This window comes from Parambassis ranga, chromosome 10 (genome assembly GCF_900634625.1).
Source record: "Parambassis ranga chromosome 10, fParRan2.1, whole genome shotgun sequence".
In the NCBI taxonomy this organism is placed as follows: domain Eukaryota; kingdom Metazoa; phylum Chordata; class Actinopteri; family Ambassidae; genus Parambassis; species Parambassis ranga.
In genome coordinates, this window is record NC_041031.1 from 18,982,299 (window position 1) to 19,004,260 (window position 21,962).

Here is a 21,962-nt window from a genome sequence, read left to right on the forward strand (position 1 = left end):
ACTGCCATGAAAACTGCTCCTCCCTGTTGTCCTCTGTCTTTGGACTCTGAAGTTATAATTTTCTGCTGTGTTTTTTTTAAGTACGTCCCCTGCCATAAGCTTTGACGCCATCTCTCTCACAGTTGTAAAGGCCAATCATACTAATAACATTGTTTATTTATCAGCTTTTAGCCAGCCTTTTACAAGAGAGTTGTAACATACAGTAGTTTTTTTTTTAAATCTCTAACTTTATTATTTTACTGAATATTAAATTATTAAAGATAAAAATAGACATATGCAATACAAATGGTGAATGATGAAAGGGTGCAGTAAATGTATGATTTCTTTTTAGTTACATCTAGCATACAACTCATTAGTAAGCCAGGACATCTGTGAATGTTTTTATATATATAGGGGCAGGAAGTAACTGTTCAGCCACCTGCCTTGCTTCTTAACCATGGCAAATCTGCTTTTGTTTTGTAGCAATGAATCAACCATGAAGAGACCAACCTCAACTCCCCTTTGTTTGCTACAGTAAATGAGAGATGTAAGTACATCACGATATTCAAGAGGTCTTTTGTTGTTTGCAAACATAAAAAAGTACATTTAAAACTGCATAAAAATAAGGATCACAAGACCTGTGTTAAAAAAGGGAATAACAAGTATTATGTGAGCAAAAGGGGGGAAAAGGCCCATTAGTACCCCTGAATGTCTGTTCACACATCGCTCATATGTTCAGAGAACATGCTACTGATTTTCACACCTTTGTGTGCACCCTTTTACACATACAAACAGAGGTGTTGCCTTTCACAGAAAGATTTCCAGTGGTGTGATTTTTGTATCATACGCAAAATTGAACTGAACTCAACTTATATCCTCCACAGAAATGGTTAAAATAATTTTTCTGTGACACCCATGAAATTAATTTTATCTCTACAGGTTGTGTTGATTTTGTACTGGAGAGAGGGTCCACCACTTGTCGGCTGAAGGTGAGTAAAAGCAATAATGAAATCACACTCACACCGTGTGCTGTTTTGCAGAAAAAAAAAATGAAATCCATCTGGTACGAGTCGTAGATGGATCAAAACTGAGTTTTGGCATATTTGTAGAAATGTTTACCATCAGAGGAGGGGGATGTAAACATAAGATTCAAATTCTGTCCTGTCCTTGGAAGCATGATCGGCTACGGCTTATTTATTTACTGGAGCCCAATTAGAGAGCCCAATCTGTTGACTGTTTTATTTGTTCATAATTATCTAGTAAGTTTTGTTTGATGCACATGATCGCACACTTCTAACACCACATCACTTTTTTTGTTTTGCTGCTGTAAATTCAGCTTCACTCCCCGTCCTCAGCTCAATGGTTATAATTCAAGTAGAATCCAGAATCTAAACTTGATTCTTAAGTCTAGGCATCCATGAGATTTTAATATGTATGGATACAAAATGCATAGTTGCAATATTGTTTCAGTGCACTGAGTGTGTTTACTCTTTGAGTATCCTAATTAGGGACATAGAGACTGAAATGTGTGACCAGAAACCTGACTATCATACATACAGGGGCATTAATAACCATGTTTCTTGTGGTCAGTGTTAGCCCTGTACTCTTAAATAGATTGAATTGAAAAATTGTGCTGATCTGTGCAAATCCAAGCTATCCATGTCAAACTGAAGCATCTTCCTCCTCAGTGCTGCAGTGTTGTGTCTCCAAAGTGGGACATGCAGATTGTGTTTGGTAGTCCGATTCCGTTTGGTTACCTTCATCTAAAAAGGGGATCGGTTGAATTATGAAACATGCTCGTTTTTTTCCCCCTGTTGCTCTGATGTGGTTATTGCACAATGATTTTGGGTCTTTGATGTTTTTGCAAAGTCGTGCCATCTCTTTTATATAAGGCTTTGAAGTAGGTCTAGTTACACCGCGTAGTGATATGCTGCACTGTTGCCTTGGCACTGCCTGCTGTGGTCACAGTGTGATACTGCGGCAGTGCTGTGGTTCATTTTAATATTTAGTTTAACTATTCCATTTGATGTCTTTTTAAATTAACCTGGAATATCCAGATTCTCTTTACACCCAGCATCTGCCTCACTAATCACCAGAATTTGACTGAAATATATTTGATGTCGAAGCTCAAAGCAACAATATTTTCTGACCTCTATCAAGGTGCTGATGTTATGATGAGTGTACTGCTATGAGATGTGTAGATAAACAGTCCGCTGGATGACTTCCTGAGTTATGCACTTTGAACCACTAGGGAGCATCAGAGGACTTTTAGGAGACTGAAAGATTTGAACGCTTCATGTTTGGCAGAGCTTAGTTTGTGTTAGAAGAGTTTTCAGCGGGGGTTTTTCTGGGGTTTGGAGCTCTTTGTATGGATATATCAAAACAAATGGGAGTTTCATATAGGTTTACAGTAATTTCAGTGTAGAGGAATGATAGACAATGGCTCACAGGGGAACTTAAACATGTCATTATAGGTTGGTGGTGAAAGGGGGTGGTATGCTCTAAGGGAGTCCGATAAGAAGGCAACTATATTTCATATTTTTGCGCCGAGCAACGTTCAAAGAGATTTACCTTTGAGCTTCATATGCCATAAACCATTTTTAAAAGAAAAAAAAAACAACATATAAAGAAACTGGGGGGATGGTTGTGCAGCAGAGGGGAGGTCAAAAAACAACAGCACAGGAAAAAAAACTTTTCAGCAAAGAATATGCTGCTCCCATTTGGTTTGAAATGCTGTTTGAAGTTTACCATGAAAAAGAAGCCACGTTCATATGAAGGGGGTTGTTTTCAGAATTATGCATTCCATCGTCAGAACTCTCCTCCGCTTTGATGAATAACACTTAGCACGATCAGTTGGAATGCTGATATTAACCCAAAATGCTTAAAAAAATAAAATAAAATCAGCATTCACACAGGCTTGTGCATACAATCCTTTGTAACTGCTGACTTAGTGGTTTGCGTTTAGTCAACTGTCTACATTTCAGGTTAAAAACTTATGATTTATTTACTTCAGAACAGCTCACTTCAAAGTAATGTTGCATTTGTCTTCTCAGACTTTGTATCTCTAATCTATTAATGACGATTAATCTTTAATTTGTGAATTTGTCTGTTATTGTGTGAGAAAATTGTCGCCTGATTTAAACCCCCACTTTTTGCAAAATGTACTTAAATATAAAGCAGAACTTTAGCTCTTTAAAAAAACAACACACCCAAAAGAACCCCAATATCATTTTAATCCATGTGTGCATTTAACAAAAAAAAGTATACCTACTGAGAACATGGATGTGATCTATATTTGGATCCACTGTAACCTTGTTTATGTGGGATGGGTTCATGAAATATTTGTGTTGATGAAATATTCATTGGACAGGAAGCCAAGTCAAAAGGCATTATGCCCAATAAACATTAAATTTAGTGGAAGTAATAGTCGACTGCATGTTATAGATACATCACCACTTGTAAATATTAGTCACTACATGCACAGGTTTCTGTTAATTACTTAAACAGAGCATTGTGAAGAAGCCCCACATCAGCCATATTTGTTTAAACGTAGCTTAAAAAAAAAATAATGCAAAAACAAAAAAAAGAAACCATGTTTGAAAAATCACATAAAATAAAAAAAGAATAAAATCAAAATCAGCTGGACTTTATTTATGTATAAACACAACATAAATTACTGTTAATATGACTAGTACAGACATTTATTCAGGTTCTTAGAAAAAACACCATAAAACTCTTGCATAATTTACAAAACATGGTGTCCCTGTGCTATCCAAGACACAGCTGTGCCTCGTCCCCCCGACAGAGTTCTTTATACCTTTGCTGTCCTTTTTTATTCCACAATGAATGTTGGGTATTTAAACATGTTTCTTTTTTTTCCATTTAAAAGCATCCCAAGTAAAATAAGACAATTTGATGTTTACAGTGCTAAATCTGGTATACATAGTGCCTGCTTAGTGAGGATACAGTATTTCTAACATCAGAAGTCAAATATTTGCTCACAGACACTGCTTGCTCTGGGACTGTGAACCCATGAGCCTGTTACTTCTAAAGAAGTGCAGATATGCATAATGTAAACATTTTCTTTGCTCTTATGATACTCTTGAGCCAGAATTTTCTTGATGAAAACATTAAAAACAAACAAAACACCATTTATCCTCAAAGATACCACTGTTCCTCTGCTTCAGAGTCCAGAGTCCGAAAGGCTTGTGCTACAGAGGAACTTACCTGTAATTGCCATGTTAAGGCTTGGTGTAGTTGTACATTTACTCTGTAGTCTCTCGGTCACAATGCACAGCATTGCTTTTGACCAATTTTTTTCCTTTCTTTTTTTTTTTTTTTTTTTTTTTTAACACATTGACACTCAGGGTACACATCGGCAACATTTGATTACAGTTGCTTTTCATTTCGTCCACTCTTTCGTCTCTGCCAAAACAAAGTCTCTTTGGCAGAAAATGCACCGTGTATTGTTACCTTTTCCCAATTTCACTTTGCCGAAGAAAGTGAATGTTATTCGTGTTATCTGCTAATTCTGGGTACTGCTCAATGGAAAGCACATAGTACCCATCATACCCTAAAACTTTTCCACTACTCAAAAGCTGCCTCTTCTCTCCTTCTGTCCATGGGCGAACACCTTCTTCGCCATCTCGCACTCGCTGTTGCTCTCTCGCCCACGCACCTGCCAGAGCACGCTGACGTGCGAGTTCAACCACCCGCGCCTTTTCCTCATCCACCGTGGATCCATAGCGGATATGGAAAGCAAGTGAACCGGCATGAATCTCTACATCAGCAAAACGGCGAGTCCGACTATCCATGACTGTGGTGGACTGGGAAACTGTCACATTGATACCGTTCTCCAGAGTCTTGTGTCCGCTAGTGAGGTGCAGGGCTGCAAGGTCGCCATCCGGAAGGCCTGGCTTGACAAAGTAGTGTGTGTCCCGTCCTTCTATAGTGAAGTGGAGGTCTTCAAGATAGAAAGCGTTGTTGAGAATTGTTGCGACCTTAATGCAGTCCTCACTGGCCACATTGAGAGTGTGAGTGTGGACGCTGCCCTTGTAGATGGCAAACATAACAGCTCTTCCGATGGGAGACGTTGCAGACGAAAACCACAGCCAAGACTTTTCACCTCTGCGACCTCGACTGAGATGGACCTCTGGCAGCCGCTCGAATGACAAGAGAGAGTGTGCTTGTCTGGTTACTTCCTGCTGGACCCCAGAGATAGACTGTAGGAAAAGTGCAGTGAAACGTTAACGCCTGAACATGGCAGAACCTGACTCTTCAGGCCATTTAGAACTGGCTACTGCTCTGCTTCAGAGGTTTTTCATCCTCGTCCAAGATAATGGTGTTTTCAAGCTGTGTTCGTAAGCCAAAAGTAGATAAATCCCCCATGACAATTTTACAGCAACACTTTGTGTTAGGACCACAGACCAAAGAAATCTAACATAAATAGCATCAAAAGATTTTAACACCAAATATATTACATATAAAATCAGACAGCAATGAACTGTGTGCTGCCAAGACAGAGAGAAAAGCACTTGCTTTGCTCATTATGTGCTATTATTATGCAAATATGGACCAATTAAAATTGATATTCTGTGAAATACAATACAGTCCAATTAAGAGATGACAGCTTCATACTACTGAGGTAAGAGGAAAACAATAAGAAAAGATGCTATTTGTCAGAGAGTCTCTGCACTAGCAGGCAAGCAGTGTTTATGCTTATCACTTGATTCTGTGTTTTTGTATGTATGAGGGATATAAACTATACTCACTGGCAGATCATCCCAGAGCTGACTCTTCATCAGTTCATAAGATGGCATGCTTAAATCAAACTTTGGAACGGGAAACCCAGGAATGGTGTTGTGAAGATGAAAGCCGAAAGTTACAAGCCAGCTGTTGACATCTGGAATAAAAGGAATTACAATTTAAATACAACAATGGAAACATATGGGAAATCGTATGGATGTTTTCACTTTTTTCTCGTACCTGCAACGTATTCTCTCACTTCATGGACTTTGCTGATGGGGTTGTTATTTCTGAACATGTACAAATTAAAAGGGGCTGGCTCCTTGCTGACTTTTTTCCAAGTAGAGATGTCTGGAACAGTCCATCTTCCAGACATTATATCATAGTCCTTCTCTCCAAAGTGCAGCAGCTTGGTCAGGGGATCGTACAGTCCTCCGTGAAACCCAAGCACAAGCTGGAAGTCAGGGTTTGAGTCCAAGTAGATTTCGCCATATGCTGTGTACTGGAGCTGTTTGACCAGGAGGCCGTTGCTGGTGAAGACAGCCAGTGGCGTGCCAGTGTTATCACAAGCGATGTAGAACTCCTCACCACTGCTGATCTCCATTGAAAACAGGTGGCCTTGGAGGTCATAGTAAAATGAGGTGATCTCTGAACTAGAGTGGTTGTACACGTGTGTTATCCTTGCCGGGTAACTTAGGTCGGCATAAAAGTACTGCAGGTGTTGGCCCAAGCTGGTTTTGGTGGATACTCTACGGCCAAGTCCATCATAGCGATACTGAATTGTCCAGCCGCTGCTTTTGCTGTAGACCCGCACCAAGAGTCCTTTGGAGTTGTACTCAAAGATTTCTGCTCCCCTCTGACGGAGGAAACCGTCTTCATCCATCCTATACTGGATATCTCCAAGGCGAGTGATACGGTCTCTAAGGTCATAACGCAGAGGCAGAAGCCTGGCACTGTTTCCTGCATTCAGTAGGTGCAGATTTCCATTGAGGTCATACGTATAGCGCCACATCACTTTGTCATTCAAATACACAGTCTGGAGCTGGCCATCCACGTCATACTCATAGCTGTACTTGGTGGTGTTGGCAAAGGGGCCGATTTTGATCTCTCGCTTGATGACTCTGCCGACATCATCATATTGGAAAGTAATCCAGTACATGAGTGAACGAAATATCTCATACTGGATCTCCTTGATGCGTCCATGTGCATCAAAGTGCTTGGTGTACGTCATGACTGCAGTGGATATGATCTGATTGATATCATAGTAGATCACACCAAACTTTCCAAACTGCTCAATCTTTCCTGAGATGTCATCAAACTGGTACAGATCAATGGGTAGTGGAGTTTCATTGATGACACCTTGGACGCTGGTGACACGCAGGCTGCTGTCATAAGTGTAATCGAAGCGTGCATTGACCATGCCATCTTCACTGAAGCGGAAAATCTGCCGGTCGACCAGCGGACCCACTTGACGATAGCGAATGGAGCAGATGAAACCTTCATTTTGCAGGTTGACTGTCTTCAGCACACCTGCTGTCTCGTCGTAGGTAAAACTAACCCTTGTGCTGTCATACAGGATCTCTGACAGCTTGTTCTGTCGGCGGTACCTGTACAGTACCCTGCGGCCTGTGCCGTGGTGCGCTACTCTCAGCAGGAGGCCGTCTTCGCTGTAGTCCACAGCTACTGAGGCGTTGCTCTCTGGTGGGTGATAAAGGTTCCTGTAGTAACCCACCGAACGGATGGTCTGCATGGTGTAGCGGGCTACGCTTGGCATGGTGACGGCAGAAAGCCGGTCCAGGGAGTCAAAATCAAAGATGTACTGGCGCTGACTGTGGAGCAGTAGAACCATGGACTACAGGGACAAGAGCAGAAAACATATTTTTGCATCATGTATGTGTAACACATGGCAGGGTTAGTGCAGGCAGAGAGTGCAGTAGAAATGAGAGAAGGAGAGCCAGTAAATGTAATATGTAGCATTAACTACCAGTGTTGTGAGACCAAGCAGCTACCACTTAGTCTTATTTGCTATTGTATATTGATGATCGAATACTACACAAAGCTACAATAGTATCTACACGATGTAGAATTTTTTTCAGTTGTTGATAATTGGCTTTTACTGTCAACTCAACTTACCTAAAAAGACTTCAGTTTAATTAATTTACAGTCTATGCATTTAGGAGTGTGGCCTGTCTTCCAAAGGTTTACCACCCTTTCTGTTAAAATGTCATGCCCAGTCATCCGTTGCTACATCGAGGTTCCCGATGCTCCCTGAGCTCCCTGTGTTACTTATGTCAGTGTTGACATGGCCCCCGCAGATCACGCAATGAAAGGATGCAGCCTGAAGTGGCTGAGAAAATCTCTGCATGTTTTTGTAGCTGAGCACATCTGTGCGATCTTCAAAACACTGCAAAACTACCTGAGAAATATCTACGCATTTCCACAAGTGTTTAAATATCTCAGTCTAGCAGCAGGAGAGCAGCACATATTTAACACGCCGTCATTAAATATGTGAAAAGTGCTTTCACAGGATTTCACTGCTTGCCAAACAACACGGTTATAATCTTAGCTGGTAGGAGCAGTTAGGTGTGAGGTGCACAGTCTTTGTAGGTGTTGGCTATTTTTATTTATTTGCTTATTTTATTACTACTAGCACTATATTAATTGTATTTTTTTATCCACAGTTCCTTGGCAGGATAGAAGACACACCATGTATTTTGAGCCTGTAAGGGAACCACTACTCCCATCAAGTGCTTGTTATAACAAATTTTCAACTATGATAAACAGAGTCCACTTTATTTCTTTAGGTAGATTAGGTTCTTCCAACATATCGCAGAGGAGCAGTTGGATAATAGTGCATTCCCTTCCAGTTGACCTGACAACTCTCTAAGGTTACAGCTCATAGATGGTAGCTCCAAATACTATAACGGAAAGGAAGCCAACTGGACAGTTTTATATCTAAACCTTGTAAATGGTGCTCATAAATTTGCAGTTAGCAATGATTGCTGTATAATAATCAGGGGTACTTAACTGGAGCTGGTAATTATTGCAAAATAATCTGCTTCAGGGTGACCCCTGCAACTATAAATGCTAAGATCTTGGGTCACCCTACAGTGATAGAGAGCCTGCTGTTTAATATATCTAACATGTTACTTCCTCTGGTCATTTTTTTACTCACCTGCTCTAGGTAGGTGTAACTCCATATCTTCCCATCCGCAAACACCCTGGAAATCAGACGGCCTTGGCTATCATACTCAAGTCTCTCAGTGGTGGGTCCTCTCTGCAGGGCACTGATTTGCCCGCTGCTTGTGCGGCTCACATTAACCGGCAGTAGCTTACTGCTGGGCACCCATAGGACAGGGTGGCCTGCAGTGTCATATATAATCTTTAACAGGAACTTCCTGTGGTCATCATAAATCTTCTCTGTCCTCAGGGTGCGATCATAATCGACAGAAAGAATGTTCCGACCGTTCACCTGTGGGAAACATTGAAGAATAAGTTAGATAAACACCATGTATGACTACACTTGCTTCCGATGCTGATAACGTTTGATAAAGCTTAAAAATGACATCACGCAACAGAAATTCCTAATTTTGATTTTTGGCTTCTTTAAAATGTATTCACTGCAGTTGTCATGGAGATTAACGCCCTCTTGATGAGGCTCATTAAACTGAGAGACACTCTGGCGATTGTTCAGGTACACTTAAATCAAACCATCTAAATTTAGTGGCGACAAAAATTACTGTGAGGCAATGTAACCACCCAAGTTAAGTTCATGAAGTGCCATATATTATAAATCCATGTCAGATTCTAGGAAGGAGGGACAAGGAGGAGGTGGGCTCAAGTGCAGTACTAGAATATTGATAACCCTCCATGTATTAGAATAAATGTTGTGCCTCATAAATTTCAATAGAGGAAAAGAAGCGCAGAAATATTTTTTTTTCCCAAGGTTATAGTAAGGACATTGATATAAAGAGTCTGTTTTTTGATAGTTTGATCTGGATATTGGCGTGTTCTATCACTAAGAAAGGCCATAGGAAACAACCGTTTTTGCATGCGCCAGAGGGTAGCGAGGGGAAAAGAAATTAACATACCCTGAGCTTGCGTCCAAAAACAATAACTTTCCCTCTGGCTTGTTCTTTGCGGAATCGCCACTCCACCAAGTTTTGCCCACTCTCCCCTGGCAAGCTCATGTTGCGTCTGGCTACAGTCGGATTGGCAGCACCTGCCAGGATGTGCGGCTCTGTTTGGTAGTGGGTGTCCATCCCATTGGCATAGGTAATCCTCAGCGAGTTGTCAAAGCCCACTTGATAGCTACTTCTACACTGGTCTGTTGATAGTAAACAGAAAAGGGACATAGAGAAATAAGCAATTAAACACCTGAATTAATGTTATTGATTGTACTTTATAATGCACCAAGTCTTTAGTATTTTAAAATTACACATTTTTCTAATGAAAAGAATGGCCATGAATGATGCACTGAAACAACTGGACCATCTGGCCCCGTCAGGAAGTAGAAACCACTTAGTTCCAAGGTTGATGCGTTTCCCTGACACCCAAACCCACACACTGAGAGAGTAATCATTTACACTGTCGTCTGTCAGACCTTCTGAGTTGTAATGATACACGACTTAAGCTTACTCAACATTGCCCTGCCAACCCCTGAAACAATGACAAATAACCACTTACAAAATAACTGCCTGAGTCGGGAAGATGAGCGGAGTGGGGCCTTACCCTGAGCCAGAGTGTAGAAGGCACGGATGGTTGAGGTATTGGTTGTGATGCTGAGCTCCTCCTCGGTCATGGAGCTTTCAATGTCCACTGTCAGTGCACTGAATATGTCTGTGTACAAGTTATTCACCATTCCAGTGGGGAACGTCACATTCATTAGCCGCCCTTCACTGTCATAGCTGTTTTGGGAAAAAAAGAACATTAAATGACACAGCATTGATATGTATGAGGGCTCTCAATGTCACAATGCACTCAATTATCAGCTCCATTTTTGACTTGTTGAATCCATCAACTTTCTTGTAATTAAAATGTCACATTTTCGTTTTTGCCTAGGTTCAGTTTCCAGAACATAAGTGAAGGGGTGTCTGTATAAACCCAAGGGGCGGTCCAAATATTTAACATGGGTGAGTGACACGTCTCACCAGCTATCAATTCTATATATATATATATAAATATATAAAACACAGACTTGTAATGAATTCAATTATTTGGATGATTGATGCGTCATTATAATCTCAACTGAATGCTTTGCTTTTTAAGTTATAGTGAGGACATCATTCATGGCATAATGTGACATGACAGCAAATTACACAAGGGAGAGAAATTCAATCACTAAGAGGGCACGCTACCAAAACAAAGATGGCTTATTTACAGCTGGTCATTGTGCTCAGCTTTACTTTTTTAAATGTGCGCTTACTTATGCCACTTACACTGTTGTTGCACTTAGTTTAGTCAAGTAAGAAAAAAAAGAGGAAAAATGTAACACAGTTTATCAACATTAAAGTTATTAAAGTCTAACTAGGCTATTTTAAAGATCTGAGGCAAATTTTATAATTAGGTTTCAATTAAATGTGCAGCCTAAAGCAGTTCGCAGGTAAGTGTGGTTACCAATTAACTGAGCTGTGAGTCTAGTGAGGGCTCACAGAGGATGACACTCATATAGCATTTTTGTCTTTGTACTTTCTGACTCGAGTTTTTCGTTTAGAATTAAAAAAGTTATAAATATTACTACAAAAGTGGGAGACAAGCTCAAGAAATGTTTGAGCAATAAATCTACCTTCTTGTCCATGAGAGTAGTAAATACTACAGTAATTGTAATATTATGCAAAAGGTAGAAGGTGAATAAATTACACTTTGGCATTGGCACAAAAATTCCCACAGAATGATATTGACGGTCTCTATTGTACTTACTCATAGAAAGTTGTCCAGCCGATCTCCGATGTCTTTGTAGCCAGCAGGCCGTTGTTACCATGGTAAGTAAGGAGAACCAGCTCTTGACCCTGCGCTGTAAGAGTTTTCAGTCCACCATTTGTGCCCATTGTCAACCAAATCACCTGGTTGTCAGGGGCAACAATACGCACTGGCATGCGATTAGGGTCTCTGCGGATCCTCAGAGTGTTGCCACTGCTGTCAGTGACGGCTGTGATGTCATTCTCCGTGCTGTAGCTGAAAGTATATTTCAAGTCTCCAGTGAGCAGACTTGCAGTATGCTGGTGGGTACCATTACTGTCAAACATGTACAGCTCCTGGGCATCAGGCGAAGCCACCTCGTAGGTGCTGGCACTAGAAGTCAAAGTTGGCCCGTTCCTAGAGATAGCCCGGATGCGGATGTTGCCCAAGTCTGCCACGTAGAGTGTTCCATCTGGAGCTGCCACTAAAGAAGATGGCGCATTGAGCCTTGCATCTTTGGCATAGCCATCCCCTGTCTGGTAACAGTCACAGTTGGCATCGTTCTTGCAGTCGCAGTCTGAGGGAGACCCAGCCAAATGCGTTATCTCACCATCCACAGAAACCTTCCGGATCTTGCTCATCTTTCTCTCATCTGTCTCTGCTATGTAGATGGCACCATGGTAAGATATGGCAATAGAAACAGCAGATTCAAGAGGGGTTAATTGCGCCCTTTCACCACCAGCCACTCCCCGATCCAGGCCAGCCAACGGGCAGTGGATTGGCCTGCCAGCTGCGATGCTCACTTGACCATTTTCTGTAATGCGCAGAACTATGTTGTTGTCCAGAACATACAATGAGTTGTCCATGGGGCTAACAGCTAGGTCTGTGGGCCACTCCAGAATCACCTGAAATGCAGAACACCATGGGATTAGTGCAACAAATGACAAGCCAGGGCTAGATGCAATATTACCTAAATATGGGTACTTTTCATTTATAGTATTTTTCACATAAAAGCGACATTACTGGTTAAAGGAATGAACAGAGAGAGCAAATCTCAACCTCTGGCTCCTTTCCCACCTCCACACATCAAGCTGTAAGTGGGAGATTATCAGGTCTCAGAAAAGCACCGCAATGCTCAGACACAGCAGCCCCTAATCTGACGCTGGAAATTGGCATTTTTGAAGCCGGTTGACCATCTGACAAGTAATTCTGATAGAGTATATGGGCCTCTTAAACTGAGCTACTGGACCACATGTAGTACATTACGGTCGCACACCGTATTTGGGAATGTTGGAGATCAGAAACACCAGAATGTAGTAACAGAAATGCAAGTCAAGTCATAACTCCATCTGCATTTTAGTCACATAGGAAATCTTTATATTCAGTGCACAAAGCCCTGACCTGTCACAGCATCTCATTTTAAAAGCTAGACCATGCATTTCCCCAGATGTTTTTCTAGTCTTTACAAACACCCTAAAACTTTTGAGATTTCTAGTTGAGATTCCACGATAATTGCAATTTTTTTGTTAATGATTTAGAAGAATTGGAACATGCTTTAAATGAACAAGAATACACATTTACAGTTAAGTCAGCATTGACTGTTAAGGTCATATTCCTCTCTCTTTCTCTTTTCTAAACAATGTGCTACTACTAAGAATTCAAAATAAGCGATGTGTCCTGTATGTATGTAGCTTTTAAAGGAACACGGAGCATGCCTCACACCTTTCAGCTTCAGTTGTGCTGTATGACCTTCAGCCAAGAGACTTTACATTACTTGATCAATTAAGTAACAAACTGTGACACAAATTGAATGTAATGAAATATTAACAATGTCTGAAAAATAATAAGTTCAAATTACGATCCAAAGCTATAACCATGGCATTACAATCTGCTTGTCAGAAACGTGTCAGTGAATAAAAAGCTTATTTGTAAGAGCACAAATGACTGGTTGGTCTTCAAACACATAACCGTGTTATTAAAACTGTCAAAACACCCCTGAATTGTGCTTTTTCCGTGGGGTGATTAATAATAAAACGTGCTGCCTTTAAGGCTGCCACTAGTTAAACTGCACTGAGCCAGTTCCTCCAGCTTGGACGCCTGAGGATCACACAGTCTCGCCAAAAGCGTGTCTTTGTTGGCTCGTACCAAATGAACTGGTTAATTAGCAAAAAGTGACAAGCTTAATCCTTTGTCTTCATGTTCTCTTATGTTCACCCCCTTCATGTTCGCCACCCACACTCATGTGCATGCACAACAACACTGCTATCTTCCTTTTTCTGTTTACACGAAAAATGTTCTGATGATGCCAAAAACACCACTTTATTTTCTCCATATTTTTCGAATGGATTTCTGCTGTTATCTAACCTCTCGATAGGACACAATATGTGACACCTGCTGTCAAGGTCATTTGTTTTTGACTGCTGCAGTTCATACTATCTGCTTTTGCAGTGTTTTGTTTGTAACATTGAATGCTTTCTTTTTTTGTAAACTGATCTGCATTAAAACATTCAAAATCTAATTAAAATGTAAATTGGTTAAGAACAACAAAAACAGCACTTTTGTCTCTTCTCTTCAGCGCATTTATTTTAGAATTCACTTTCTGCATGACATAAAAGTTGCAATTTTATATGATAAAATCCTTTTTCCTGTCATGTTTCTTCATTATTTATCTTATGTCAGATCTCTTATGTCAGAAGTCTAAAAGAGTGCAGTAAGGAAGGACATTAATGTTTGAGCACGGGAAGCTGCGGTTACACTGGTAATTCTTCAACCTAGTGCGTGCGGATAGGGAGCTGCTTTTTTTGTCACCTCATTCACAGGTAGATTGTAAATTTTATTCTACAAAGCCGGCCATCGTCCATCCCTGCTGAAGAACAGCTTTTATGTGCTGCTTCATTATCATATCATGTGCAAGTGTCCTCAATCCTGAGAATTTCTACTGAAACAATAAACACTAATTCAGCTCCAGCCACATCAAAACAAGCCCCCCCAAACTGAGTAATTATTCTTCCCTCCATATTATCTTCTGTGACCTGAAAACTCATCTCTTCAATAAACACTTCATGTCGCCACTTCCTGCAAAATCACAGCCTCCTTCTAGTACATATTTTCCTCATGTACTCTTGGAGAAAATGCTCTGCTGTTGTTAGGCTGAGAGCTATGAAAAAAAATTACTTTTTTCGGCATGCACCTCATATTGTTTGCACTTTTGGAATTCAGGCTTATTTCAATAATGTCACTGTTTCTTTGAAATATAATATTACATTTGTTTTTCTCTAATTTAACCAGGAAAACTGCATCAAGATTAGAAATCTTATGAGTGTCCTGGCCCAGGTTTACAATGTAACAATGTAACACACTGACAACATCAAGCAGTAAAAAAAAATAAATGAAAATGAAAATGAAACAAAAATCAGATTATAACACCATGAATAAAACTGCCAGTAAGAAATATTTCAAAGATTACATCCATGAAAATCGAAGCGCAAAAAACCATCAACATAAATAATGTTGTTAATGCTATAAAAATGAAGAACATTTAAACATCCAGAATGTAATATACTACAGAATATTATCAGCCAGACGAGAGGTTCTACTGCAATGATTTATATTCCCAGAAAGAGACCAGTTTTTGCTTTTCCAAATCTAATTGCAGGAGGTTCCAGGCAGAGGAAGCAGTTGCATGCTTTTTCACCCAACACTCTTACTTCTAACACAGATGATAAAGAGACACTTGACTAAAAAAAAATGTGCCATTTGTTTTGCAGCATAAAACCGCACAGAGTGCAGTGCATGGTATGTAGTTGTATAACACTGCGAATTATAGTGCAGTTATACAATGCAGCTTGAGTGACCAGACTGAAAGCAGGTTAGAGAGATGGGGGCACAAGGTGGCACTGTGACACACTCTGCAAGAGCACACTGTCTGGGTTGACAACACACAACTGTCTGGCACTGCTGCCTTTCAAGTCACCTGATTGATGTCCATGCTGTTGTCACAGGTCAGAGGCCGAGCCGATGTCAGGTCATTGGAACCAAGGAAAGTGGAGATGATGCCATTCTGGTCCACCTTTCTGATCGTGGTACCGTCAACAAAATAAATCAGGCCATTCTTGTCTACGGCGATGCCTGTTGAAACCCAGGTAAGAGAGGTGGTGAGGAGAGGGGAGGGGAGGGGAGAGGAGGGGGGAGAAAAGGGAGAAAGAAAGAAAAAAGCTTGTGATAACCAGAAAACATGGGAGATATGCTGCATCTCTGCTTGCATGACTCAGTGGACAGAACACGATGGATACATGTGTCAAGCTTGCCTTCCCATTATTCAGGTCACTGCAAAAAGCACAGCCATCAATAATTCACAAGCTGCTTTTCTGGTATTAAATAATTTCTCAGGCAGAAGTGGGAAAGGCTGTATTCATACGGTATATATGCACTTGCCCTATCTTGTAACCCTCCTGTCTAAAAAGGACCTCGAGAGGTGGGGGTGTCAATTGAGGAGATTTTGAGGAGATTTTCTGACATCCGCAGTCATCAACAATCTGCATGCCATTTGGAAAAATAAATAAGCAGAGGAAGGAAAATGACAGCTCTACATAGACTTAGATGGAGAGGTGAAAGACAGGCAGAGTTGCCTTGGTGACTAAATTGTCAACCCCGGACATGTAAGTTGCAGCCAAAGCCAGTGTGGAGTTGCTGTAACCATTTGTCCCGAAGTGGGGAAAATACATTAACAGGCCACGCCAGACTCCACATCACTCTTGTGTGTCAATGGGCTGCTTAATAGAGACTAGCATCCATGGGAATTCAGACATACCTCACAAGCAGGGAGACGCTGTTAACATTTAACATGCTGTGGTTTGGGCTCGAGAGGAATCTTATAAGCACGGTGGATGATTGCTCTTTAGTTTTTTGGGGAATTAAACTATTCTGAATGTGGTGTAACTTTACTTTTACCTCCAGCGTATGAATGAAGTTTTAAAAAGCTTCTATGGAAGGTGAGTGGTTTGGTTTGACCTGTGGCTCGGTCTGCACAAGATTGCTTTCTGATAAAACATTGACGAGCCAAGGGAGCCCACAGTGAATCCTTGGGAGCTGGCTATTTGACAGTCTGAGATTCTCAGACAGATGAAAAGTGTCACATTTGAGCAGAGTTCAGCAAATGTCTAAGGGAAAAAAAAAAAAGGAGCCATCTGCTGTTTCTTCTCTGGTCTCGGCTTCCACCCACTCCATCATTAGAGCCGGTCCCTCAGATTGCCTTCACTCAAGCCTTTATCACCCAACTGAAGCTGAGCTATTGCAATTGGCATTCAGAGTGTGCAACAGCTAGTGCAAAACAATCCATCCTAGCCTCTTCTTCCAGGAGAATTTATGGAAAAGGGAGCAATCATGCCACAAATGACCATGTGCTGTTTGAATGTGGACAGCAGGTTGTGCTTAGTGGGTAACGGCTCGTGGATAGCTGTTACTTGGACTTTCAAAAGGCCTGAAGACTTTACTTACACATGAGCAGTTTGTGGCGAAAAGTTAATACTGCAACAACTTTTTGATTTGCAGCAGCCTTAATTTAAAAAAAATAAGAATTCACATTTTTCCTCATTGACACTTCAGGTTGCTTTTAATTCGACACATGAACCACAACCAAAATTCATTCATTAAGCTTAGTACGCCAGTAGATGGCACAGAGCCCAAAGCACACATAAATTAGAATCTTTCAGTTGCTGCTCGGGAATGAGAGAAACCCATCACTGTGTCCCGCCCCTCCATTTGACTACAACATCTTCATTAGTTTTTAAATGATACCTTTGGGCCCAGTGAGGGAAGCCTCTGGAGCTTTGCCTCCATCTCCGCAGTGGTTCTCATCAAAGGGCAGGCAGTGATCGCCCGTTCCTGCTACCACCTCCGCGTTCGACTGCAGGTCCTTTGTCCCGGTCAGTATTTTGGGTCGGTAGATCCTCCGGGAGTTTGTGTCCGACACGTACAGCTGCCCACTTACTGGATCGGTTGCCAGGTAATACCGATGTGCCGGGTTGTTACTACATTTAGGAAGACACATCAGTTATTTAAATTGCAGTGTTTTCCTTTGCAAAACATCTTCTTGGACTGCAGCTAGATTTTCCCCTTAACTGTGCTCATTTACTTACAAAAATGTAATCTAATGCATCTAAAAACTCAAACTACCAGTAATCCCCAACTGGCCTCTGATTAAATTTAGCCTGTTTTTCACTATAAAAAAATAGAATTTAGAGTTAAGAATATTAGAAAGAGTAGATTACATTATGTTTCTCCAGAGAGGCAATGTTGTTTTCTGTTAGGATTAGATTTTTAAAGTCTTCTCAGGAAATACTCGGAGAATATTCAAGGGGATGTAAAAAGGTTTTTTTTTTCCAATTCTAATAAACACTCTTTTTAAAAGTCTTCTCAGGAAGTACTATTGGAACTTTCAAGGGGATGTAAAAGGGTTTTTATGCTAATAAACACTAATCCAAAATATTGTCATACATTGCTTAAAATTAGTTACCCTCCTTAGGAGTCATGTAATTTTAAGTTATTACCAACATCCTGTCAGGTTATGCTCCAAGCACATAAGCTGTCATTACACGTTTCTCTCCTAAACACCATAAATTGCTAATTAACTTTAACTCGTTTTTCTTTTTTTAAATTTTCCTGCTGCTCAATATACAAACTGTATAAATCAACCTAAAATTAGTTGCTACTTTTTCATTTGCATGGATAATGAATTGAAGAAATAAATGATGTGTATTTTCACTGTTGAGTAAAACTTTGTGGGAAAAAAAAGTGTCATTGCAGAGACAAAGGAGTCTTTGAGGATGGGAAAAAAACAAAACAAAACAAAAAGCAAAACAAAAATGGAAGCTAAACTAAATTTAACAGGATACCGTGGCAGTGGGGGTTCCAGTTTACAAAGCAGCAATGACAATTTGTGTGCCAGATCATTTCTTCCCTGGAGGGAGACGCCTTTGGAAATTACAAAAATGACTGACTGATGTTAACAAAATGCACCAACTAATGGCATCTGGTTCTGCTTATTACCATTCTTTTAATGGTCAAACAATGGGTAAAGTCCTTTATGGATTACAGAGCAAATATGGCATGCATTAGGAATCAAAAGCCTTTTTTTCAAAACATGACTAACTGATATTTATACTTAAATAAAAGCCAATTAAACCATCATCATTTGTGTGACAGTCACATTTCAGTAAACTTCAGTTGTTCCAGAACAGTTGAATTAAAGCGGAGCTGATGAATAACAGGTGCTTAAGTAGCTCAACACAGAGGCAGTTAAATTGAAAAATAGCCTTCTTTACAGTGCAGTCGTAAACATGGCTTCTCTGGTTACACTGCAGCTTAATGGTACCTCACTCAATACCGGTTTGGCTTTGGATGTGTATAACGTGATGGCAAAATAAATGTGGCAATGAAACAACTTTGTAAAATGATGAAGATGGAGTCATAAAAGCTGACAGCTCTTATGAGTCAAATAAATGCCCCAAAATAGGAGGCTGCTATCAAGTTCCTATAAAGAATTCAGCATTCAAACATTAGTGACCCTTCATTTTACAGTCAACCAGCAGTGATGGTGGATGTTATACATGAGGCACCTGTATGGTATATATATATATACACACTATACAGTCCAATGAAAGAGTCACACAATAGAAATGAGCACTGTGGAGCTTCTAAAGGTCAGACAGATGTACGCCAAGCTTTATTATCTAGTCTAGATGTAAGTAAATTACTGGCAGCTAAACAAAAGTCAGGTTCTTGCATGCTCCACTAAGTTTTTTGGGGGGGTTGTACCTGTTTTAAAAAGATGCTAGTGCACTCCTGATTATACAGTCACAGTGTCCTGGTAGCTGGCAGTGTTCTGCATGCAATCAGAAACCTCTGACTGATCCAGAATTTGGCAGCCGTCGTGGTATCACACGTTCATATTTTCCCTGCCTCTACACTTCCTCCGCCGGCTCCCTGTTGTAAGTCAAATTAGGCTGCTACACCTAGCCTTTCTTTTTGCTTGATTTATAACTGAGTCTCGCCCAAGTGGCAACGGCCGGGACTGTGAAATGAAGCCAATGCATAAGTGCTAAAATAAAAAAGTGATTTCTCTGTTCGCGAAGATGACTCGCTCTAAGGTTCAGAATTGTGTATACACTTTATGGACAAAAGTATGTGGGCACCCAGAAACTGTGTGCTGTCCTCCATTTTTCTGGTTTCCTGTCCAGCCTGTACCTGTGAAGTCTAATGAAGGGTGAGGAACGAAGCTTTTTGTGCCATGCTGACACACAAATGAATCATCTAACTACTCTTTATATATGCTACAACAATCAGCCAATTTATGGAGGTTTGAAACTGTTAGTCTGGCAACAGGAACATTTTCAAAACATTTTTCTGTAAATGACATTGATTGATTAATGATGGCCAATCAGTAATCCAAACAATTAAGAGCTGCCAATCTAGTAGGCTGTAGAATTAACTTTTCCACCTTTGCACTAAAAATGACCAGAAAACCCTGAAGGTGCACATGGTGTCCATTTACTTTTGCTCAGATAGTGTAAGAAACTGTTGGAACCATCGCTTTGCCCATCTTTGGATTAACTTGAAATTACGAGGATGGCCAGACTTTTGAAAAAAAGCTTTTTCTTAGTTGAGAACTCTGACAAGACTATCAATAGACGTTAGCTTAGCTTCATCCAAACGTCACATCTCTTCCTATAATCCCGTCATTCCACCTCGACAGGCACCTTAATAAAGTTACCCCAGTTAACTCTCTAGCACTCGAAGCCACTGGAAAAACCTAAGTGCCACCATCTTCTCTCGATACAATGCTGTCGCCTTAATCATGAATACAAAGCAGCTGCGTAAGCCCCTCCGGAGGACAACATCTGCCAAACACCATCACTGGAAATGTAATTATAAGCTTCACAATGACACTCTTTATTGCAGCACTTTAGGATTGGACTGCGTTACCTTTATAGGTGTGTGTACACACATATGCACAGGCTTTTTTTCCTTATATTTCTGCATCGTGTTTCAAATCTGTGAAGGATTCCAGAGCATGTCGAACACTTTCTCACTAATCATACTGCACTCAGTCTGCCAGTCTGTGCGCTCCTTCCTCTTAGTTTAGATGTAATCAAGTTATAATTGCTTTGTCATAATTACATATGGTAATCACTGCTGGTGAGACGACTGTAAAAGGAAGAGTTACAATAGAAAATAGAGAGAACATAATAACACATGCACTGAGCTGATACACCTACCTGTGTCTAAAGTCTTTATTTCTATGACAGGAAACGGAGGGAGCAGGAAAAGAAGAAAGAACCAAGACAATGACATTGAATCATTTTGAAGGGATAGTTTTACTTTTCATTTTCAAGGATTTATTCAGACATGTTTCTCTTAAGCATGGACTCACAGGCTTGACTGGATTTTATGGTACCTCTCATTGAATCCATGAACATTCAGCCAAACTAGGGCTACAAAAATTTAGCCTGCATTTCCTCACAGAGTCTGCGTGAAGTAAAAATCAAGCCGCAGAAAGCCAAAGCAGCCCACTTCACAGAAAAAAACAACACAGAAAGTCACAGGCAATGACAGTCCGTTTGGCGGAAAGTGGAGAGGTGGGACATGGCACAGCTACAATCCACAGAGAGAGAGAGCGAGAGAGAGAGCATGCACTGCTGTGTTCATAAAGCCACATCCTACATTGTCACTGCTCTTCTCAATCTGACCACTCGTATTGAAATATTGATTCTGCCACTTGCTACACTGACCACTAAAGCCAGAGTCTAAAGAAAGGCTTTATTGTAACAGCAGCTGAATGAGGTTCAGTGGATTCTATTTGTGCGCTCACACAGAAAGCTTGCATAACACATACTGAAACTGAACCCGCCGAAAATAAGCAAGCAATGAAGATATTATACAAACTTGCACTTTTTTTTCTGCTGCACTGGTTTTTAACTGTTTTGCAAGTACCATCTAATGTGATCAGATTTTTTTCCTTTGTGTTTTTATATCTGGCTAAATTCAATAAAGCTAAAGTGAGTCCTCCATGTAGTGTTTTCCTCTCCTCTCTGTGTAAACAGTGAAATAGTTGCTTGGAGTCACAAACCATTTCTTAAACTATTATTTATGTAGTTAAGGGTTGCTGAGCATGCACGTTCCTTTGCAGCAGAGCTTTCTCTTCCCACCTAGACTGCCGCACGACTTCAACTACACCCTCCGCCTGCTCAGTGCTACAGAAAGTGGCACAGGAGCAGGGTTCTGGGCTACATTAGAATGTTTTTCAATCTCATTTTTTTTTTAGACTGTAACTGAATATCCAA

At 40.6% G+C, this 21,962-nt stretch overlaps 1 protein-coding gene and 1 long non-coding RNA gene across 3 annotated transcripts in view; one reads left to right on the plus strand and one right to left on the minus strand.

Annotated features, from left to right (window-relative positions):
- Window positions 1-463: 463 nt before the first annotated feature.
- Window positions 464-21,488, plus strand: LOC114442563 (uncharacterized). Of its 2 annotated transcripts, XR_003671353.1 has the most exons (6): window positions 464-526; window positions 919-968; window positions 10,786-10,856; window positions 11,650-11,705; window positions 15,624-15,764; window positions 20,928-21,488. It is a non-coding gene; the product is annotated as an uncharacterized LOC114442563 (long non-coding RNA). The 2 variants fall into 2 exon arrangements; XR_003671354.1 differs by lacking the exon at window positions 11,650-11,705.
- LOC114442562 (teneurin-3) overlaps window positions 4,354-21,962 on the minus strand; it is a 113,940-nt gene continuing 96,331 nt past the window's right edge. The window contains exons 19-28 of the mRNA XM_028416251.1: window positions 20,898-20,918; window positions 17,419-17,651; window positions 15,596-15,750; window positions 11,644-12,527; window positions 10,456-10,631; window positions 9,816-10,051; window positions 8,900-9,196; window positions 5,965-7,576; window positions 5,751-5,881; window positions 4,354-5,201 (exon numbers count right to left, since the gene is read on the minus strand). Coding sequence (XP_028272052.1) covers window positions 4,449-5,201; window positions 5,751-5,881; window positions 5,965-7,576; window positions 8,900-9,196; window positions 9,816-10,051; window positions 10,456-10,631; window positions 11,644-12,527; window positions 15,596-15,750; window positions 17,419-17,651; window positions 20,898-20,918 — 4,498 coding nt within the window. The 3' untranslated portion in view covers window positions 4,354-4,448. The remainder of the gene's footprint in view (window positions 5,202-5,750; window positions 5,882-5,964; window positions 7,577-8,899; window positions 9,197-9,815; window positions 10,052-10,455; window positions 10,632-11,643; window positions 12,528-15,595; window positions 15,751-17,418; window positions 17,652-20,897; window positions 20,919-21,962) is intronic.